A 21,363-nucleotide genomic window follows, 5' to 3' on the forward strand; every position below is an offset into this window, starting at 1 on the left:
TTATATGTTGTTAATTCTATTTCTACATCGTTAGAAACGATCTGGCAACATGGCGGAGCTAGAAAAGGATATCGCTATCTGCTTTATCGAAATGATAGACAAGAATAGCATCGCAGTAAGAAAGGACGGCCATAAATAAATATGAATACCAATGTTAATCAAATACTGTCATTATAACGTGGATCTCACAATAGCATGAATATAAAACTAATATTATGTTGATTATGACTGTATACATATAAAAGTTACACAAAACAAATAATAATAATAATAGAAAAATGATTTGAACGTTACCGTTTCTTGAAAGTTTCGAGATGGGTCTTCAAGAGAAGGAGTGCCCGCTGAATGCAGAGCAGACTGGCCTCTTCGTTGGTGGCGAGGTCGTGGGTGGCATCGGCCAAATGACCCATGCATTGCGACACAAACTCACTCTCCTGCTCCAGCTGCCGGCCCATGTAGTAGCTGTTCAGGTACTGGATTGCCGCCATGCTCACATCTACACCAAACAATATTGAACAGAAATTATACCACCTCAAAAGTATTTGGTAAATAGAACAGTTTTAGTAGCGTGTAATAACTTGATAAATGAATGAAAGTTCAAGTTTCCTTTGTTATAATGACATGATTGAGAATATTACAAGAATCATCAATTATATGTGAGTTTAAAATATCTCGTGGAATATTTTCCAGCTTTGCAGATGATCAATTCAAGTTTAGCTTTTTGAGCTCTACTAAATTCAACTATCACAAACTGTAATACAAGTTTGAAATCCTAAATTCAAATTCAACATATCTTTTCTTCTCTTATCGTATATAATATTATTTATCCCGTTAAAAAGTGTCAAATTTCGTTCCCAATTTCACTTTTTTTGTAAAACTCTAATTAATTATGCCTAAATTTGCATATTAAGGCTCTTGGGAATCTCACTATTTTGTTGTTCTTAAACCCTTTCGAGAAATCCAATCATTCCCGAGCTGGGAAGAGATGCGATGCCAGTTCTTAGTTCGCGAGGGTTTTGATGATTATAAAAGATGAATACTTTGATCGCATCATACGAGTAAGCTCACCAGTATTGTTGGCCCTGAGCGCGATGCGCCACAGATGGTCGATGGGCGCGTGATCGAGGTGGGCGGAGGCGAGCCGCGCCATGTTGCACAGCTGCTGGTAGAGACTGAGCGCCGTCATCGAAATGGTCTCGGGCTCGAGCGAGGGAAGTTTGCGCGTGTACAGGTGGCCCAGTGTGTCCACGTGCAGCGCATGCGCGTCCTTGGCTTTCGCCTGCCGTAGCAGCCAGCCGAACAGCTCGTCGCATGACAACCGGTCCGCCGTCAGGCAGCTCCACAGTGCGTCCAATTCCTCAACACTCAGTCTGCAACGCAACACCAACATTATATAAACATTTTTATTCAACAGCATAGCCTACTTCAGTTTTCGTAAAATTTTTTTGTCAATTACCAATAATGTTTGCTGCTGTCATATTTCATTGTTATATTTTGTTTACTATTGTTCATCAATGTATGTTCAACCTACATATTGTAAAGCCATGAATATTTTCATCAACCAAGTATTATAGTAAAATAATATTACAGAATTGTCTCTGATTTGTCAGTAATTTATTAATTCTTAATAAATCTACAGTTACATCTAAGGCCGCAGTGGTTATGACGTGTTTATGGCAGTTGTGTGGCCTGATGTTACAAGTAGGTAGGCCTACTACGAGTGAGAAATGAAATTAAAGACTTGATTAATTTGAAGAATATGGAGATTGGTGCTAATTTTTGTAGAAGGGAAAGGAACAAAGGGTGAGTAGCTCTATTTGTGAGCACTAGGTTAATGGATGTTGCATTGAAATGCACACCAATTGACACAGAACAGTAAAGTGTGAAGGGACACATAGAATTAGCAGCTGCAAGATTAATCTCACAAAAAGAAAGAAACTGTTATGGTCATTGGGGTACACAGACGTCCTAGTGGAGATCTGAGTATTTTCTTAGATAAATTTTCTCTTATGGTTGAGAAAGAATCATCAGATTTGAATTGGTTTCAGAATTGGTATTTTGGGGGATTTCAATGTAAACTTTCTTATGGATAGCTCTCTGACTAAATGCTTTAAAAATGTATTGCATCAATTTGATTTGCACCAAACTATTAATGAGGTTACCCGGTCGGCAAGTAATACATGCATCAATAATGTTATTACTAATATACATACAAATGAATATAAAACTGAAACATTCATATCAGATCATATGGCTCAAGTTTTCAAATTCAAGCTCAAAAAATGATAGCAATAAAGTGAATGATAAATCAAATGAAGTTAATATGAAACCCAGGTAATTACAGGTATTAGGAACCTTACAATAATATACATGATTGATGTAGTGGCCTACTGTATGGCATATATGTTTTATGTTCTATGTTTTTATTTTATTTTTGACGATACACTATTTGATACAATTAACTTTCTGTACAACAATGTGTGAATAAAGAAGTTGATTGATTGCAATAATCGTCCTAAAGTCCAGGACTTAAAACAGCATGATTTTAAAACATGGGTAGGGTTTAAATTCAAGTTCTAGACTTAACTGAGCAAACACGATTCATTATTGTTTTGGAGTCGATAAAAAGCCAAATAGATATCATGGAATACCTAAATTATTTGGATTAGTCCATCTAAATTCTTAATTTACAGTTTGCAAGTTCATTTTGGAATGAAATTGTATCAGAAATATGCGTAAGAAACTAACCTCATTTTACGACTGTAACATACTGTAACCTAAAAATGTTCAAGCAAAATAATACAAGGATTGCCTTGGAATTTATATTCCAATCTGAATCAGTTTAGTTCAGTTCAGTTCAGTTTCAGTTCTTCGCCACAGTCAATTGACCGGGGAATTGTCAAGTTTTATTATTAATCTCAATATCAAAATTTGATATAAATAAAAAAAAAATATTTATTTTTAATATAAATAATCTAATTGTCAAATCTTAATAGTTTATTTTCGCAAGTGCTGGAAAGTATGTTCCTCTGTATATTCAGAAACTGCATAATATGGCCTTACAATCAAGTATTTTTTTAATTCTGAGACAAATAATTTTTTTGCTCTCAATAGTTTTGAGATGTAGCGGGAGAAGGTTGAAGAATCGTGATCCTGTGCAAATTGGAGATCTTCGAAATTTATCTAGTCGGTGCCGAGTGATATTCATATTGGTCTTATTTCTTGTGTTGCAGCTATGTTGATTGCCTCTTAAAGGTGGATTTGAGTTTTTTGCTAGTATTATAGTTTCCAAGATGTATATAGATATTACTGTAAAAATTTTGTTTTCCAGAAACAGAGGCCTGCAGTGCTCAATTACATTCGTTTGAAAAATTGTTCTTATTGCCTTTTGCCTTTTTTATTGTTATTATTCAATGTCATATTCAACATATTAATAATAATAACAATAATAAATTATTACTCCAGTTTTTTCAAAACAAATACGTTTTCAAACTCAATAGCCTAATGAAATTTTTATTCCAAAATCACTGGTTAGGATCAATGATCAATAATAGCATAACGTAAAATGAAATGTTTATTCATTCACCTTTCAAAGGTTTTGCTTTGAATAAGCCAACAAAGACATCGGAACGTATTTTTACAATATAGTTTGGAGAGCATGCTCATTTGAATTGTCCCGCTGTAATCAGCTGTTTCTGTTTTGCTATAATGCCAACAAAACAACAGCAAAATATTGTGAATTTCCCTCACGTTTAATGTGTTAAAGTCCTGGACTCAAATAAGTCGAGAACTTGATAGACTCCGGAGTTTAGAAGATAAAATCGTGACTCAGAAAGTCAATTTAGACCCAAGAGCTTATTTCAGTCCTGGACTCTGTAAGTCCAGAACTTATAGATCCGGAGCTCGGAAACCGGCCCTTAGAGTCCAGATCGTGCTTTAGCACGAATCTTTTAGGGCACGAAGAACAGCCCAAAAAACCAAGCACGATAACTCCTGCGCTAAGGTTTCGTCTTCGTAGATATAACCCATCAGATAAAAACATCTTTTACACGAATTACACAAGTAGGCTATTTCAAGTAAAGAATTGTATTCTCCAGTCAGTTGTTCGAGCCGAGAGACGATGTTAACAAACATGCGCCCATGAGAGTGGATCTATTAGATAAATGTAATTTTATTTACACTTTATAAAATTAAAAGTAATGTGGGCCAAGTTGAGGCAATAAAACCCACCTCTTCCACCGACAAATCACCAATCAGAGAGTAGGCAATGAAAACTGAACTGAATAATCACAGAACATGGTTCAGTGTCAATGAAAGTAAAAGTACGTCTTTAGAATGGAGTAATAGCTCACCTTATATTATCTGGTAATCCTAATGGCGAATAAATGTGTGTCAGGAATTGTAATCGAACTTGAACATGGGTTAGAGGGATAGGCCCTTTGGAAGTGACAACTCTTAGATTTTCGAAAAACCTATCCATCATGGAATGCTCCTGCATCGCCCACAAAGTCACATGGTTGGTCTCCATGTTTCCGCCGCGCAGTTGCTGGAATGATGTGAACAGCTTTGGTAACATCCTCAACGAAACTACCACCGACCTGTAAAACAAACAGTGTGACAATAATATGAAATGAAATAACCAACAATAAGAATGGATGAATTGAATGACTTAAGCTTCAATGATTAGTATAACTAATGCAAGAGTTGACATATTTAAGAAAGTTTATACTTAAAAATCCAAGATATTCAGTCATGTACCGGAAGAAAATGGTTTCCCCTTATTGTCTGTATGAAATATAGAAAATAAATGAACGGGTCATTTCAGAAACAATATAAGTCATTTTTTGGTCAAAATTGGGTTAATGCAGAATCTTATTCTTTGAAGGTAAATACAAAGTTCTCCTGAGAAACCACATAAGTCAGGCTTCTCTATATAGGTTAGATTACAAGCCTGATTTATGTGGTTTCTCAGGAGAACTTTGTATTTACCTTCAAAGAATAAGATTCTGCTAATATGAATGAAGCATGTCAAAGCAGTTAAAAGCATGCTATGAAAACATTACATAATACATAAGATATTGAAATCAGTAGTCTGGAAAGTGAAAGGGTCTTGACACACAGAGAGCGATCTCAGGAGGATATAGATAAAAAATATCAAAGTTATGGACTGTATATACCTAATACCTCTCTGAACGCTGACTGCAGATCGTTCCAGGCCCTTAACATTTACCAAGGCTGTGATCACATTATATGCGCTAGTGCATGTCAGATCATGCATGAGAAAGTGTCATTGGAACACGTTGTAACTAGCATGTAGCTGCTCACACTGAACGCAACCACTGAATTCAATGTGATCACACCCTTAGTTGGATTTGAGAAAACTTTTGCAAACTATATATCCATACTTGCTACTAGTAGTTCTGTGAACAGTATACCTCGCTCAGTAAGTTACATTGACCTGTTGTTGTTTTCTCAAAAATTAATAAATAATTTATCAATTTGAAATGTCTAGAAAAAATCCTAAATAAACATAGAGCTTACTGTCCTATCGTACTGTGACGTGTCGTCCCGGAATGTGAGTGTGAACACTGTTATCAGGTCTGGCTGCAACTGCCTACTAACGTTGATGGAACGATACATTTTCAAGATGTTCGATGTTTTTGAACGGGTAGTATTATAGTCCACTAGAAAGCTGATTTATGATGGATAATATTCTAAAGTCTTAAGCCGTGTTTACACCAAAGTTATTAACAAAATGTTAATAGCTTGATCCTTATAGATTCTATTAGATTGAACGGAACTTGACAAACAAATATGTTCATCATGAGTGAATGATGAGTTCTGTTCAATCTAATAGAATCTATAAGGATTAAGTTATTAACATTTTGTTAATAACTATGGTGTAAACGCAGCTTTATTTTTACGGTAATATTGGCGTTCAAAGGAGACTCCTTTTCCTTTTGTATTATCCTTAAAATGCAAAAAACCGTATGTATACGTCGATGCAAAATTCAAAAAGGAACATACCTGTCAAATTTCATAAAAATCTATTGCTGCGTTTCGCTGTAAATGCGGAACATAAAAATATAAACATAAACAAAAAAACATATAAACATAAAGAGAAATGCAAAACCGTCGACTTGAATCTTAGACCTCACTTCGCTCGGTCAATTAAAATTATCAAACAAGTAATATTATGCTTGGGGAAAAAATTATTGATCGTCTATTCATAATATCGGAGTAATATTCTGCTTGAGAAAATTAAATTATCATTGATCATGAATTCTATTAAAACCAATTGTATCTTTATTGCATCTTGCCTACTTGTTATTTTATTCCATTACATATGAATTTTATTTGATTTGACTGTATTGATGAAATTCAACTTACCAGTTTTTTGCAACATTATCAAGGCAACCTTCAATAAATTTCATCCGTATGAGTTTATCAGAATTATAGCACAGTAGATTGCAAAGTGCCTTCTCAGCTTCCAAAGCTAGGCCTTCTCCAAGAAGACCCTGTGAAAAAAATAATTTTGATTTAAAAGAAATAGTAAAACACTTCATAAAAATGTATTACTAATAATATATTCCTTCTCAACGAAATATACAATTTAGTGATGAAAACGACTTCATATTGCTACATTACATTGTACAATATAAGCGTGCTTCACAATACAGGTTCCAATTATGTGACTTGACAGTTGAACGAAAGCAGATATGAGAATGAGAAACTTTTGGTCTCAGATTAGAGGAATTGAATTCACAGCACTAGAGGTTACACAAATACAGATAATAAGTCATGTAAGCTGATAAATTTCCTGAATCAAATAAATGGAGAAGTGAATTCAGCAGTAATGATTTATTATTACTTGAAACAACATTCTCTGTCACAATTCCAAATTGATTCATTGATTAGATAGGATTGGATGAATGCTACAAAGGAGAGATTGCTAACTTAATATATTGTATTCAGGAAAAGGCAATAGAATTCTAATACATTATTCATTACAAATACTCATAAACAGTAATGAACTTGAATGTGTATAGTACTTACAATTTTATCATCTTGAATGAGATCCCACAGCAATGTATTTCCCGGCTTACAGACATTCTCCAGGTTGAACTGCGATAATATTGGAGCCAATTCCTGTAGTCCGCCAACCATTGTGGATATTTTATTGAATCTACTGTGGATTTCAATATCGGCCAACGTTTCTTGAGCCATATGAGCCTGCAAAAAAATATACGATAACAAATATTTCTATTATATCGTTTATAAAGAATGAAATTACACTTATGGAGGATTTAACAGGCATTCACCATGAAATGTTTTTATTACACAAATTTAATATTTTAAATATTGTATACATCAATATATTCATAATTTGAAATCTATAATAACTCAAATTTGAAATCTCCCGCTTGTAACCCCCTTCAATCTGTACCCCCTTTTCACCCCATCCGTCTCTACTGCGTGCTCTGTGGTCCCTACTACTCCATTCGTCTTCACCGCGTGCTCTGTGGTCTTGGCTGTTGGAATTCGAACTGAACAACAACACCACTCACTACATCCAGTTCACTGAGGAAGGTTGGCTAAGCCACCGAAAATTCCGAAGTTTCTAAGTGTTTTCAATCTATCTGTGTCGTGTTTCCTGTTCAAATTAGTATTATAAAACTGTAAAATGTTTTCTGCTATGTGCTAAAAATATATTCATAATGATAGTTTTGAAATTATTTTCGAACAATTCAGTGGTCAATTTGAAAAATACCCAAATTATTGCTATACAGAACAAACTGAGTCATGAGACCCTTACGACCTCATGAGTCAATACGATCCTTTTAGCATACCAAAACTGTTTCGTAAAGTTTTAAAAGTTCAATTATTCGCAAAAATCTATAAAACATTGAACAACAAAACATTGAAGAAAATTTATAAGTAAAAAAGTGCAGGTTAAAATAAAATGATTGAGCGATTTATGGAGCATAGTTCTACACATCATTGGAATTTTAAGCATTGACAAAAATTGTATCTATATTGGGTCGTCTATTTGAAAACCAGATGCATACAATAAAAAACCCGTAAATACTAGTTTAAAGCGCTATTAATTCTCTGTGCAAGTTATTCCTCCAGTCACAATTTTGCCACACTTGATATTACCAAGTAAATACAAATGCCAGGAATTATGTAAATCCAAATATATTAACCCATAAGCAAAATTTATTGATTTTTCAGCTACCAATCGATTGTTCAACAGCTCTACTAATAGATCAGGAATGACAGTTTTACCTTGGCATCAATTTCCAGTTGTCTCCACTCGTTCCAAGAATCTTCTCCATCGAAATCGGCCATATTCTTCTCAGACTTGTTGCTCATACGAGAGGACAGACTGCCTTCCTCAGGACTCAGCATTTCATCCATCATTTCACTATTGCAAATAGAAAGCAAACAATGATTAACTTTTGTAGAAATTATCTATAAAAATTGTTGAAAATAAAAACAAAGGTAAGTAGCCTTTTGTAGAAATTATTTTGGTTACTCTTCTCATACTCTTAAAGCATGATCACCAATGAATAGAATGTATTTCTAAATTAATCAATGTAAATACAGCCTACGAATGGATTTTTAGAATTGTATTATTTCTTTGTTGTAATTGGTCTTTTATTTTACTAATGTCAGTGATTTTAGCAAATCAATTATCATGGTACTCGTAACTAAATGATAAATTTTATTACAGCGGGTTTTAATAATCTTCACCAAACCTTGATGAGATTATTATGATGAGATTATTATGATGATATTATCATGCATGCATGCATGATCTAAGTATAATATCTACATTTTCAATTTAAAATGAAAAATAGTGTTCTAAAAATATATCAAATAAGTCATACATTGGAAATGCCAATCATGAACTGATTCAAAAATGTTGATTGTTGACTCAATCTACCTATTAAATCTCAAACAAACAATGGATATATACATATTTATAATTAAATTTACTGAATTATTGGAACATCAATGAGAACTATGATAATGAATTACGTCCCCATAACAAATGCAAACTTGACCAGCAATCGTACTATTTTCCAATAATCTGACACCCCATCTAGACTGAGGATATTAATGCAAATAGTAAATAATATTAGTTGAAGCAGATATATTTCTATGCATTCAAACCATTTCTTGAAGTAGTCTCAAGCAAACCTATAAAAATCAGATCAATAAAATCCTCATCAATAATAGAGACTACAATCAATGAAAAATGAACTTATATGATATTATGCCACATAATATCTGACAAATGAAACTTTTCAAACACACACATAGTATAAGGGAAGTATAAGTGATAAATACTAACTGTGAGGCCTGGAATGTTCGAATATAAGAGTTTGAATTGTGCGAGCCTTGAACGAGGCTGGCTAGCTCGGTCATAACAGCACCCTGGCCAGAGTCAGGTGACGATTGGTCGCCAACCAGTTGAATGAATTCTGTGTTCCCCTGTCTGAATAACAAAAACCCACATGCAAAATTACATTAGATAGACGCACACCGACAAACTCTCAACACATGATCTGAAGTGGATTAGAGCAAGTTACCCCATAAATCCTCTACAATATGATGTGAAGCATACATGCTTTGAACTCAAGAGTTATTTCTGCCAGAAGTACTATATTGAATGAAATTAATTTTGTTTGTTTTATAAATGATATTTTTGTTTACTATGTGACTGAGTCTGATCTCAAATCAGGTACTGCATGCAACTTAATACTTGAACACGTATTCATTTTTTGTTATATATCAATTTGCAGGCAGTACCTGATTTGAGAAAATATTTTTTATGCTGTAGACTGGTCACAGACACATTTATGTTTTTATGAGATTAACTGTTCTTTTGTTTTCAACACTGATCACACTTACTGGAAAAATTGATCAGTCAAGTTATTATGCATTTATTTGTAAATGTCACTACTGGAGGAAATAAAATCCATTTATTCATAAGTCTAGGGACACCGATACATGAATCAACTTGAAAGAAAAACACAGAATGGAATGGTTGATAGAAACACAAATATATTAGAATAGGAGACCTATCAACATTGCAGGGAGTTAATGAGTTTTAACTCAAGTTTTGTACATGCTGTAGACAAGTTACAACATGCACTGTACATCTTTGTAGACATGCTAAGATACGATCCGAATTACCTTAAAGCAGTGGCGGCTGGTGTGAATATAGTTTGGAGGTTGCAGATATCAATCCTAACTTTCATAGTAAATAAGAAAGCAATTTTAATAAATTGGGATTATTAGATTGTCATCACATGTAACTTGAGTTATATAAAAGTTTCTCAAGATAAATTACAAGTCACTGTAAGAGATAACAAGGAAATGAATAGGCCTAAGATTCAAACGATACAATAGAAATAGGAAACCTAAAACTGTTTTACATCTATCAGCCTGGAAATACAACAGCACAAATATATATTTTCAACTGCCACTTCCACTTGTACTTACACGTTAACGCAAACCCAATTTTACAGCTTGTGTAGAAGAGTTTTCAAGATTTGGAGGTCTTCCAAACTTCCCAAGTTCAATTTCATTCTCAATTGCTATTAAACTCATATGAATCATACAATACATTTTTAATAGAATAAATATACCTTTCGTTTATTACACAATCACTTACATATCCTCGAATCAAATCAAACGAAACTTTTCAACTTTTGATCTGTCGTCTGAAGTGTGATAGGCTTACTACTATCGAATCGACTATCGATACGAAGGCAATGGTCAATTTAATTTGACCATAAAATTGAGGTGTTCTTAGGACGTTAAAAAAAGAAATTCTCTTTCTGTTGCCTGATTTGTTGGGGTTGTGCAACCTTAAGAGGAGTCGCCACTGCCTTAAAGTTCAAGATGAATGCATTTGAATATTGAAAGGTATGAAATAACTTCACAAAGATGTGGAAGATATGCAATGCTCACATTTATGTTTATATAACACCTCATTTTCAATTGATAAACTGAAGGGTGAGTTACTTCACAGAAACCCTCAAAAAGTTCAAGATCATTGAAAGAAATTGCTTTGATAAAGATTAATCTGTATCCAATCGACCCTTCAGATCTCCATTGATCCGACTGTTTATAGCTCATGCGAAGAGTAATGCAGTGGAGATGAGGGGCCAGACCTCACCTTAGGACTATGTTGGGAACTTCCTGGCTGACGCCAGCCTTGGCCGGTGTGCCCGCTTCCTCTTCAGAGTCACTTTCATCATCATCCTCGTCATCATCCTCATCGTCTTCTTCCTCGTTATCATCCGAACATTCCTCCATTTTCACGCTCTCCTTTTTTGTTCTTTCGCTCGCTTTCAGTTTTTCTGTAACATCATTCAAATATAACAATAATAAAAGGAACCTACTTTGTTTGGGAGACATAATATGTCAATATATCTGTCATCTACCATATTTTTGGTAGAGAGCTAAGGGGAAGGATATCCTCTTCCAAGAATGAACGCTTAGCTGTTCAAACCTCCGCCATTTTGTGTAGATACAAACAATATAACATAATAGTAGTTTCAAATTGAATCTAGTCTTGTATAGTTTAATTTTCTCGAATTCATACTTGTAAATTTATTTATCTGCGTATAATCCTGTATATATTGTAATCTGCATTGAAGACGGAAAGATTGCAATTCTTGATAAGCCAATAAGAGTGATACTGAAAAAGGATGTGCTGAAAAGAAACGTTTTTGCAATAAATAAAATGTACTGGTTGCACACAAGACTGTTGAATTTTAACTGTGATTAAGTGCTAACTAAATACGTCTTCCGCATCTCTGAACGTTCTCTTAGCAATTAACCATCATTGAATCAATGTTACATACTTGTGCAACCGGGCCCAAGTCCCACTACGTCTAATCAAATAATAGGTCACATCAAATTTATAACTTCAACTTAAATTATAATTTAAGCACCATTCAGATCTATCCAAACCAGGTAAACATATTTTACCAAAAATAAAAGTATGATGGTAATTTTAAATATTGATCAATAATATTCTTGATTGTACATTAGAATTGAATGCACTATCTAATGATACGATTATTGTTCGCAATAATATTTGAACTGCACAATTCAGATGAAATTTGGAATTTGAAATTTTGATCAACAATCTTCTTAATTCTTTCTAAAATAGAAACTGATGATTAGATTATTTCACAATGTATTCTCAACTGCATAATCAAGCTGAAATTTGAAATTGAAGCTGATTCATATGAATCACTGCCACACTGAGTTGCATACTGTCAAAAATTACAATCATATTGTCAATAAAAAATAATAAATACATAATTAGAAGTGGAAATTATAGTTTCGGAATTATAAATGTTCAACAAACCTGCTGAAACGTTTTTCCTATTTCTATTGGACGGCGGATTTTTATGCTCCAATTTTGTGTTATTGGATCTAATGGCTTCCTCTTCACTGGATTCCATATCTACTTTATCAATCTTGGCCTTCCTTCTAGCTTGTTTCACATGCATCTTATGTTTTTGACACTGCCTCCTGAATACATAGAAAAAAGAGAATAATGTGAATAGAGAAATACAGAATAAGTCGTTCTCAATATTACAGGTTGCATTCAATAGAATGAAGTTGCATTGTTGAAAGAAGCTTTAAAACTTTTGTACGGTTCTCCTAGTTTTAGTTTGATAATTTTTCGAACCGAAAATGAATGTCTCTTCAGATTTCAATGCCCTTCAATTTTTTTTGTAATTTCAATAAACATTTCAAAACTGTACATGGGGTGTCCGTAGCAGAATCCGCCTAAAACAGTCGTCTAGAAATGTCAGAGACCTGGAAAATCAATTAGATACAATCTAAATAAAAGCAGACACAAAGTTGCCTAAATACTATCAAATATTTAATTTATTTATTCACAATTCATAATACACATTCGAAAATATTCCCTGGTTGATTATAATTAAAGAAGAGGAAGTAAAAATTCGTTATAAATTATTTTTCAAACAAGTTACTTGACATTTTTTTGCTAGTCAATTGTTACAATTTATTATTATGGCTTTATTATTTTCAAACGGAATAAAAACTTACGGATCTTGAGATGCTTTCATTCTTCTCCTGACTTTACTCGCTTGTTTTGGTGATCCTTTACGGGTCTCTCCATCACCCAGCGGGTTAATAACTTCTTCGATCTTTATACTCTCTGTACAAGAAATTACATACATTAGAAATGAAAAGACACACAGTAACAAATGTCTAATAGAAAATGTATTTTCAACATTAGATACAAAATATTATTCTAAATGGTGAAGAAATGTGTCTATGATTTCGAAAATGTTTGAAAAAGTATAAAAATGTGGCAATTTATGATTAGGATCATATAATAGAAACTGCAAAATAATTTTCCCACATAAATATATAAATAATAAATATAAATAATTTATCACATAAAGGTATCATAATTATGATGTAATCACATCCATGAGATTGGAAGAAGGTAGAGTGATTTTTACGTTTTACCTTGAATAATAAAATATTTGAATCTCACAAACCGTTTTTCATTAGTCGATTTCAATTATTATGCAATCAATGGAAAATTGTAAAGTAGAAGACATACCATCACTGGTGTCATCTTCAGGCACCACTGCCTTCTCAATCTTCCTCTTTTTTCTCTTGGGACACTCGCTAGCTTCACTCTCACTCTTATGACCATCACTTCCTTGTGAAGAGTCTCCCTGCAGAATACATAAAAACAAAATATAAGATTTTTCGAATAAAATCAGACCCTGAATTTAATGAGTTTTGAGCAAAACATCTACTTGAATCTAATACAGCGCCACTCAACTTTGGTTAGGACATAAGTGAAGAAATTTGCATGTTGGGGAACAACATGTTGGGGGGCATGTTATTATTCACATTACATTTACTGTGAATAATAATCACTGATCCAAGTAATCTATCATGAAATGACTTATCAATTTTTTTTAAATTGAGAACTAATACTCCATGTACAGACTAAAAAACTGATAATTTTTATGGCATAAGAAACTCTTGAAATACACCCATTACGAAATATAATATTATGCAAGATCATAAATAATTATGGATACGTGATGCAATTGGAAGTATTTATAAAGAAATCGAATTATCTAGACTTGTATGATATGAGATACAGTGAACCAATATTTGAAAATAATGTTATTAGTGATGTCTACAATAAATAAGGTTTGTCATAGAATAAAACTTTTAAAACATAATTTTTTGGATTGTAGGTGGGGAAATAATATTAAAATTGCAGTTATACTGCTGAACACCTTCAATCAGTTTTTAAAATGTTCATCAAAATCGAAAGAAAATAGCTTACCGTAGACTTTGTCGGTAGTGAAATTAAAGCATTCTCATGGATATTCTAGAAAGGATAAAGGCAAAGCACGCATTTTAATGTTACTTATTAATTTGTATATTATGCATTAGGTACGACTGTACATGTGAGCGGTATGTGAAGTTTAAACCAAATTGGAACAGCTGATGGTTAATCTTGAAATGTATCGGTTATAATATAGTCCAGGCAATGAATGCTCAAAAAAAGGTATAGAGGGAAAAGTATCTACACTGAACAAAAAGTGTAGAGAATTTATCAAGCTTCATTTTTGAATAGTTAGTTATGTCGGTTGAACGCATAGTTCTCAAGATATGAGCGTGGAAGCGAAACGCTGAAAAGTTCAACTTTTAAACCACCCTCATCCCCTTAGCACATGAGTTAGGAATGGGGACTTTTGATATGTTCTCCTCCTAACTAGTCTCAACAAAGCTGCAAAGTCAAAAATTTTGTTTAAAACATTCCCTCCAAATTCCTTTGTCACTTGGTCTATTGTTGCAAAAATGGAGATTTCATATTCAACACTAAAGCTGCTGCAAAAGGTGTAGGGAGATTCGTAAAAGTGTGAAATTATACATCAAATTGAAGAGAATTCAATGCTCTATAAGCTCATGATCAACATGGATTTTTCCCATCGATTTTTGAAAAGTTATAAGAACAAAAATAAAAAAAATGGTGGTTTTTCAAAATGCCACACCTTCAACAGCGGATATCTCGAAAACCTGAGGAGATATGAAAAAATTTGTACAATGAATATTGTAGGAAATTATATAAGCTTTAATTTGTTATATGACAGTTAAGTCCTTAGGATACATAGTTTTTGAGTTTCATGCGAGAAACCAAAAAGTGTTACCTTTGAACCACCTCCACCCCCTTAGCACAGTGGGTAGGGGTGGGGACTTTTGATATGTTCACCTCCTTACTACCATTAACAGAACTGCGGGGTCAAAAATTGTCTTCTCAACTTTTCCCTCTATAACCTTTCCTTGACTGGACTAATAAATGAAACCTTAGAGTACGTTTTTAATAAACAAGCTGTTCAGATTTAGTTGCTCATTCACGATTGCTCACCTGTATAGCCCTACCCTTAGAAAGTATAATCAAAGCGATTTTTAGTTATGAAGATAGCGATTTTTATGATGAAGAAATATTGTTACTTTTAGAATTTTTATGAGATGAAATGAATATGATGGATGTGTTCAGATTTTGTGAATGAGTAATGAAAGTATTAAGGATAATATGGAAAATATTAAAAATCAGAATATTATTACAGTTGAATGATCAAAGATCAAGGATATTAAAAACGTTTGAATGGTAAATGATAAATGACGTGCAAAACATATAAGAGCATATAAAATAGTCAAGTATTGTCGTGTATGTTTTAGTAAAAAAAATGTGGGTAGGAAACAATAGAATATATTGTTCGTAATGTAGACTAGATTAATGTTCCCATTCAATTTCTACGTTACCCATACTAAAATGCTATTCTCAAAAGACTAAGCTGGAATAATTTAATCTACAAAACTTACTATGAATCGACAGCGTTTTCCTATAACGATGGTCAGGATTACAATACAATAACCTGAGGATGATGTCTTCACGATATTTTATTCTGAGGATAATGTCTACATGGGGGTCATGCTTGGGCTCCGGTAATGGAGAGAGATGAAAATGAAAGATACACCACAATTGAGCCTGGGTTCCGAGCCACCGGAAAATAATTTTAAAGTGCATCTCATAACTGTCAGTTACGTTTACAGGGACCGCCGGGGGGCTAGCAGCCACTTTTCAGAGAATCAATAGTTCTGGGCGATAAATTCCAGCTACTGAGAATCACTTTACCCAATACAATTCAAGAAATAATCGATGAATAATATACATTTCAAACTTTTTAAATCTTATTTTAATGATTGAATTGTACTGCTACTCCGTTCTCTAAAACAATCCAAAACTCTATCATCTACTAAAACAAATTCAAGCTTTGTGTTTTTCCAATAGAACGAAATAATTTACTGAACTATTATTAAAGTAAGTTCAGTCACAAGAGTAGGGTTCAAATTGCAGCGATGTGAGGGCATAAAGTACTGTGCATGCGCTCTGTTTCTCTCCTCTCTGTTTTAACCTCCAGGGAAGCCAACCATATACATCCTCGTCACTAGCCAACCCTATCCTCCAAACTAAACCATCTATACAAGAGTGCACTCAATGATGAGCTTGAATTGCGGGTTACAGTGATGCATAAATAGGGCCATATGAACCTACTATGTTTCACACTAATCTACGATTACATGAAGGTATGGTTGCATCTATCTATTACGATCAGATGTTACCCGTGCTCCGCCCGCAACAGTCAGTTAAAAGCACAAACAGATTGAAGTTAGTTTCATAGTACCATGCTGATATTAAAGGTATCAACAACTGTAATAATTTAAAATAGAAAAACTATTTGATTGGGCTTTTATCTTACACAAATTTAATAAATTTAATTATAAAAACTATATCATTAATAAAAATGAAAAAGGCCTATAAAGCTGTGTTTACACCAAAGTTATTAACAAAATAACCCTCGGTAAAATTAAGAATGTTCATGCAAAATTTCAAGTTAATCAATTCAGTAGTTCAGACTGATGATCATGTACGTCAAACATGTATTTCGTATCCCGCACATGTATAAGCCAATTTCTACTTTTATATTATATAGTGCCGGTTAAATTTTAATCGTGGTTAATTCCACAAGAACCAGAGTATTTTTGATAAGACGGCTACTCTGATTGGTTCTCGTGAAATTAATCACGGTTAAAATTTCACCGGCTTTTGTGCAACCGGGCCATAGTATAGATAAATTTAATGTTTCATTCCGGTTTTTAACAAACAACTGATCTATCTACGTTTAAACTAAAATGGAACATATTGACCTCATTCTAGAATAGTCTGCAAAGCCAAACCAAGAAAAACAATATGTTAAAAATCAAACTATTTTATCCAGACCGAAATAAGCTTACAAGGTTTAATATTGAAGTCATTAAAATGCATTAGATTATGGGGGTTATTCCCTGAACAAATATTAATCTATCAGAAAAATATAAATATAATATGAATGGAATGAATGAATAGTATTAATGAATGAATGGACTTACATCGGAATTGGTGTTATCGGAGGAGCTCATGTGCACGTGAGACAGCCGCCGGGAGCGCCTATGTGCTGCTGCCACCGGTGCTTTGCTCAGACTCAGGAATCCGGGCCCATCGTTACACGAGCTGCTACTGTTCCACACTATTTTGATCAGAGCTGAAGCCAACACAAGGCTCTGAAACATATTCATTAATCCATTATCAATCCGCAACAGTAGGCTAGGCTATAGTGGCCGGTCAATGCTAAGTAATAGATACGGTGGCTAAATAATAATGATTGAATGAGAAATCTACACAATTGATACGCAATTTCTCAATAAAGTGGTGAAAAATGATTGTTTTTCATAAAAATAGACAAACGTCTATAACGATAGTCTAATCTCTGATAAAATAATAGAATAATCAGAGATTGATGACATTCTTCCTATTTTCTGCAATCTTCCTGATGACATTCTTGAATGACATCAGAGATTCAATGATTCACTTCAATGAACAGACGATCAGAGATTTATTTTGTAGTGGGTTCTTCAAATGCGTCATATGCAGCGTGTGTGAAAGTGAACGAATCATTAAAATGAGCAGTAAAGGAATTTCCGGACAGGAAAGCCGAGACGACGACTAAGGCCTCTTTCACACGGCAGAATCCTGGCTCCTGAAGATCATATTACGGAAGATCATGTTTCATATTTCGCAGCTCTCCTGTGCTTTCACATGGGGTTCTTACAAATAATCCGACGGATCTAACAATTACGCCGACGTTTGCTCAAAGGATGACTCATCACTTTTTCTGAAAGTCCAACTTCCTTAAGAATATAGATAGAAGATTTCTGATTTCGGATTTGGATTCAGCGACCTCAAATTCTTTAAAGCGTAAGTCCCATTTTCAAAAATACCTGAAAACAAGGGAGTTATAGCTGTTTTTAAAAAAGCTTTCCATTATTATATGATTATATAGTAAACGTACAAAGATAACAATACTCCTGCCTCACGAAGAGAGAGGCAAAGGTTTTAAGAAGTTTTCAAACAACTAAAAAGTTTAAACATGAACATTTTAATTTTTAAAAGTTAAAAAAAAAACTTTGAAAAGATGAATCCAAATATGAACTCATAAATAATCTCCACTCATCACCCAATAAAATACGAGGAAAAGGACAAGTAAACTTCACTGAATTTCAATTGTCATTCAACAATCTAATTTATCAGGTTCAAATAGTTGAATATAACTCCAAAATACCAGTAATTATTTCTTTGCAACAATCAGAAAAATCTATTATGAACATATACAGGTTTAGTATAGAACAGGTGTAGTATAAACATTGTGGTGATCTGAATCGATCTATGGTAATAGGAACTGAAAGAATAAAAAATGTCATTCCATTCCAACTAAAACGAAACTGATGTCCGTGTTTGTATTAGAACTGCTGAGTTGATAATGCATACTGAGAAAGTCATGAATAGTCCAGACCAGCCTGGCGACTTTGATGGTTTTGACACCGGAATCTCGTTTTATTTTTATTAAAGAATGAAAACCATGTATCATGATAAAAAGCAGTTCTATACTTTTCATTATTATATGAGTAGTGATTAACATAATCATGGCTTGTCGATTTTAGTCGCTGAGCTGAATCCTCAGTCGAGAACTATGAACCAAGCGCGAGCTTTTGCTTTCTATGTCGTATACCGTCGACACAAACTTCGGCTTTTTTGTTGTTCGATGTTTTTCCGTTCTTATGAATTCTGTTGAATCAAACATAATGATATTTAACAAGTTGCGCTGAACCTGGTAGAATTTATAGGAACGGTAAAAATCAATTTTGCGGAAATCGATGTGCATATAACTGGATTTAGAAGATCAATACGATAATGTGTTCTATCATAATTCAATAATTATCACAGAAATGTTCAAGTGAAAACGTTGGGCGCAAACCTAATGCCATGGGGAGACAAATAAATTTATGAAAAGCTTGATAGCTTGAATAGTGATCTGGATATCTGTTACACGTTTTTAGTTCAAGACATAATATGTCTTAGAATAATTTTTAATCTGTTTTGTCAATCGGCAGGAAAACGTTGGTTTTTCAAAGTTATTTTACTCTCTTATTTTTGGGTATTTTCAGAAATCAAGATAAATATCCCACCAAATTTCCTACACGAATACAGTGTAAGTTGTATTATAATAGCTACAGTACATACGTACTGTATAGTACAGTACCTGTTCGTTTTTACCGTATAATTATATGATAATAGAATGCTTTATTAAAAACAGCCATAACTTCCTTGTTTTCGGATATTTTCGAAAACGGGACTTACGCTTCAAAGGAATTTGGGGTCGCTGAATCCAAATCCAAAATCAGAATCTTTCTATCTTCATTTTCAAGAGAGATAGATTTTGAGAATAAGTGATGACCGAAGAGACGTGGAGTCACCATGTGGAAGCGGCGATTTGTCCGCTAGTATCTCGATCCAAACGGGTTTATGCTTGCCTCGAGGGGAAAAGACGTGACAAAAGGTGGTTTCTGGCTCGGGTTCACCATGTGAAAGACACGATTCGACTCAATGTACTTCGACAAAAAACGTGAACACTGTTCAGTGTTCAAGTTGCACGTCTCCTATCGTGTAAAAGAGGCCTAAGGGTAACCGTCCACTGGAACCATATTCAACCGATCCGTTCGGCCGTTGGATCGGACGAATCTGCCAGCCGTTAATTCAGCCGAATATGGTCGCCCATTGGAACCGTTTACGTCAGTCTAGTTGCCAATTATTGAATTAACTACTATCATAGCCACCAAAATTTTTCATAAACAAATATCCAGTAAATAATTTATTCATTACAATAATCTTACCTTCAACAAATATCCACTAAATTAGTTATTCAATATCAAGCAATCTTTGTTCAGATTCATTTGAACATCACGACGATGATATCTTTTGTCTCGCATATCTCACAATGGAACATGCTATTGAACCAAACTTATCAACTTTTCATTGTCCATAGTTACAACTTTATAAAACAGAACTTCAAAAAACAAAAACAAACAAGACTGTGAAACAATTTTAGGTTGGGAACACTTTGTTGTCTCAGCTCGGCTAGTTAGTTCGGCCGGATAGAGCCGGAAAATCCCATTCAATTCGGATCGAAAAATTGATCAGCCGGAGACGGCCGTGCATGGCCGTATGAACTTGTTGCAATGGACGAGCATCTATTCCTTTCTTTGTTGGGAGATCGTTCGGTAGTTTTCGGCCGATGCTAGTTCGGACGAAAACGGTTCTATAGTCGCTCAAGCGAAAATGGGCCTCTCAAGGCCACTGCAATGTTGTCCACCCCTCACTCGACCACTCTATATACATTGACTACATTTCTAAACCCTGAACATTACTCTTCCCTTCTCATACCTTCCCTCTTTCTCTTTTCCGTCACTACCTGTCACAAATTCTTTTGAGCACGTCAGGTTCAAAAATTCGATTGTGTCATTCTTTGAAGTTAGAACAATAACATCCCCCGTTACCTCCTCCCCTCCTCCACTATCTTCTTCAACATCATGAAATGGAGGATTGTACGTATAATGTATAGCTCTTGAGTCATGACATCAAGAAAACCATTTTTATAATCATGATTAGATTTTTCATTATATATGCAACTATTTATAAACTGAGCTATTACTTCATGAAGGTACTTGAAAACTTTTATAATAATCAATTGGAAGTGGAGTGATGTAATTTTATTCAATATTCTTGTAGTGTCCACTTCACTCTGCATTTTTCAATTTGCAAATGTACAATACATTACAATACATTTGTAAAACTGTGAACTATATTGTCCTCGTCATAGTTAA

The 21,363-nt window shown here is 33.9% G+C and overlaps 1 protein-coding gene across 5 annotated transcripts in view; it reads right to left on the reverse strand.

The window, feature by feature from the left end:
- The window catches only part of LOC111046519 (ubiquitin carboxyl-terminal hydrolase 34), a 101,240-nt gene that overhangs the window by 62,443 nt on the left and 17,434 nt on the right, over positions 1 to 21,363 (reverse strand). For 3 of the 5 annotated variants that reach the window (XM_039427286.1, XM_039427287.1, XM_039427290.1), the window contains 13 exons: positions 17,536 to 17,706; positions 14,384 to 14,428; positions 13,637 to 13,754; positions 13,111 to 13,222; positions 12,398 to 12,564; positions 11,195 to 11,378; positions 9,362 to 9,505; positions 8,290 to 8,428; positions 7,057 to 7,233; positions 6,391 to 6,518; positions 4,353 to 4,598; positions 1,069 to 1,370; positions 295 to 496 (listed from right to left, as the gene is read on the reverse strand). In XM_039427286.1, coding sequence (XP_039283220.1) covers positions 295 to 496; positions 1,069 to 1,370; positions 4,353 to 4,598; positions 6,391 to 6,518; positions 7,057 to 7,233; positions 8,290 to 8,428; positions 9,362 to 9,505; positions 11,195 to 11,378; positions 12,398 to 12,564; positions 13,111 to 13,222; positions 13,637 to 13,754; positions 14,384 to 14,428; positions 17,536 to 17,706 — 2,135 coding nt within the window. The remainder of the gene's footprint in view (positions 1 to 294; positions 497 to 1,068; positions 1,371 to 4,352; positions 4,599 to 6,390; positions 6,519 to 7,056; positions 7,234 to 8,289; positions 8,429 to 9,361; positions 9,506 to 11,194; positions 11,379 to 12,397; positions 12,565 to 13,110; positions 13,223 to 13,636; positions 13,755 to 14,383; positions 14,429 to 17,535; positions 17,707 to 21,363) is intronic. The other 2 variants (XM_039427288.1, XM_039427289.1) reach the window with 2 other exon arrangements.

The sequence above is a fragment of the Nilaparvata lugens genome, chromosome 4 (assembly GCF_014356525.2).
Source record: "Nilaparvata lugens isolate BPH chromosome 4, ASM1435652v1, whole genome shotgun sequence".
NCBI classification, from domain to species: Eukaryota; Metazoa; Arthropoda; class Insecta; order Hemiptera; family Delphacidae; genus Nilaparvata; species Nilaparvata lugens.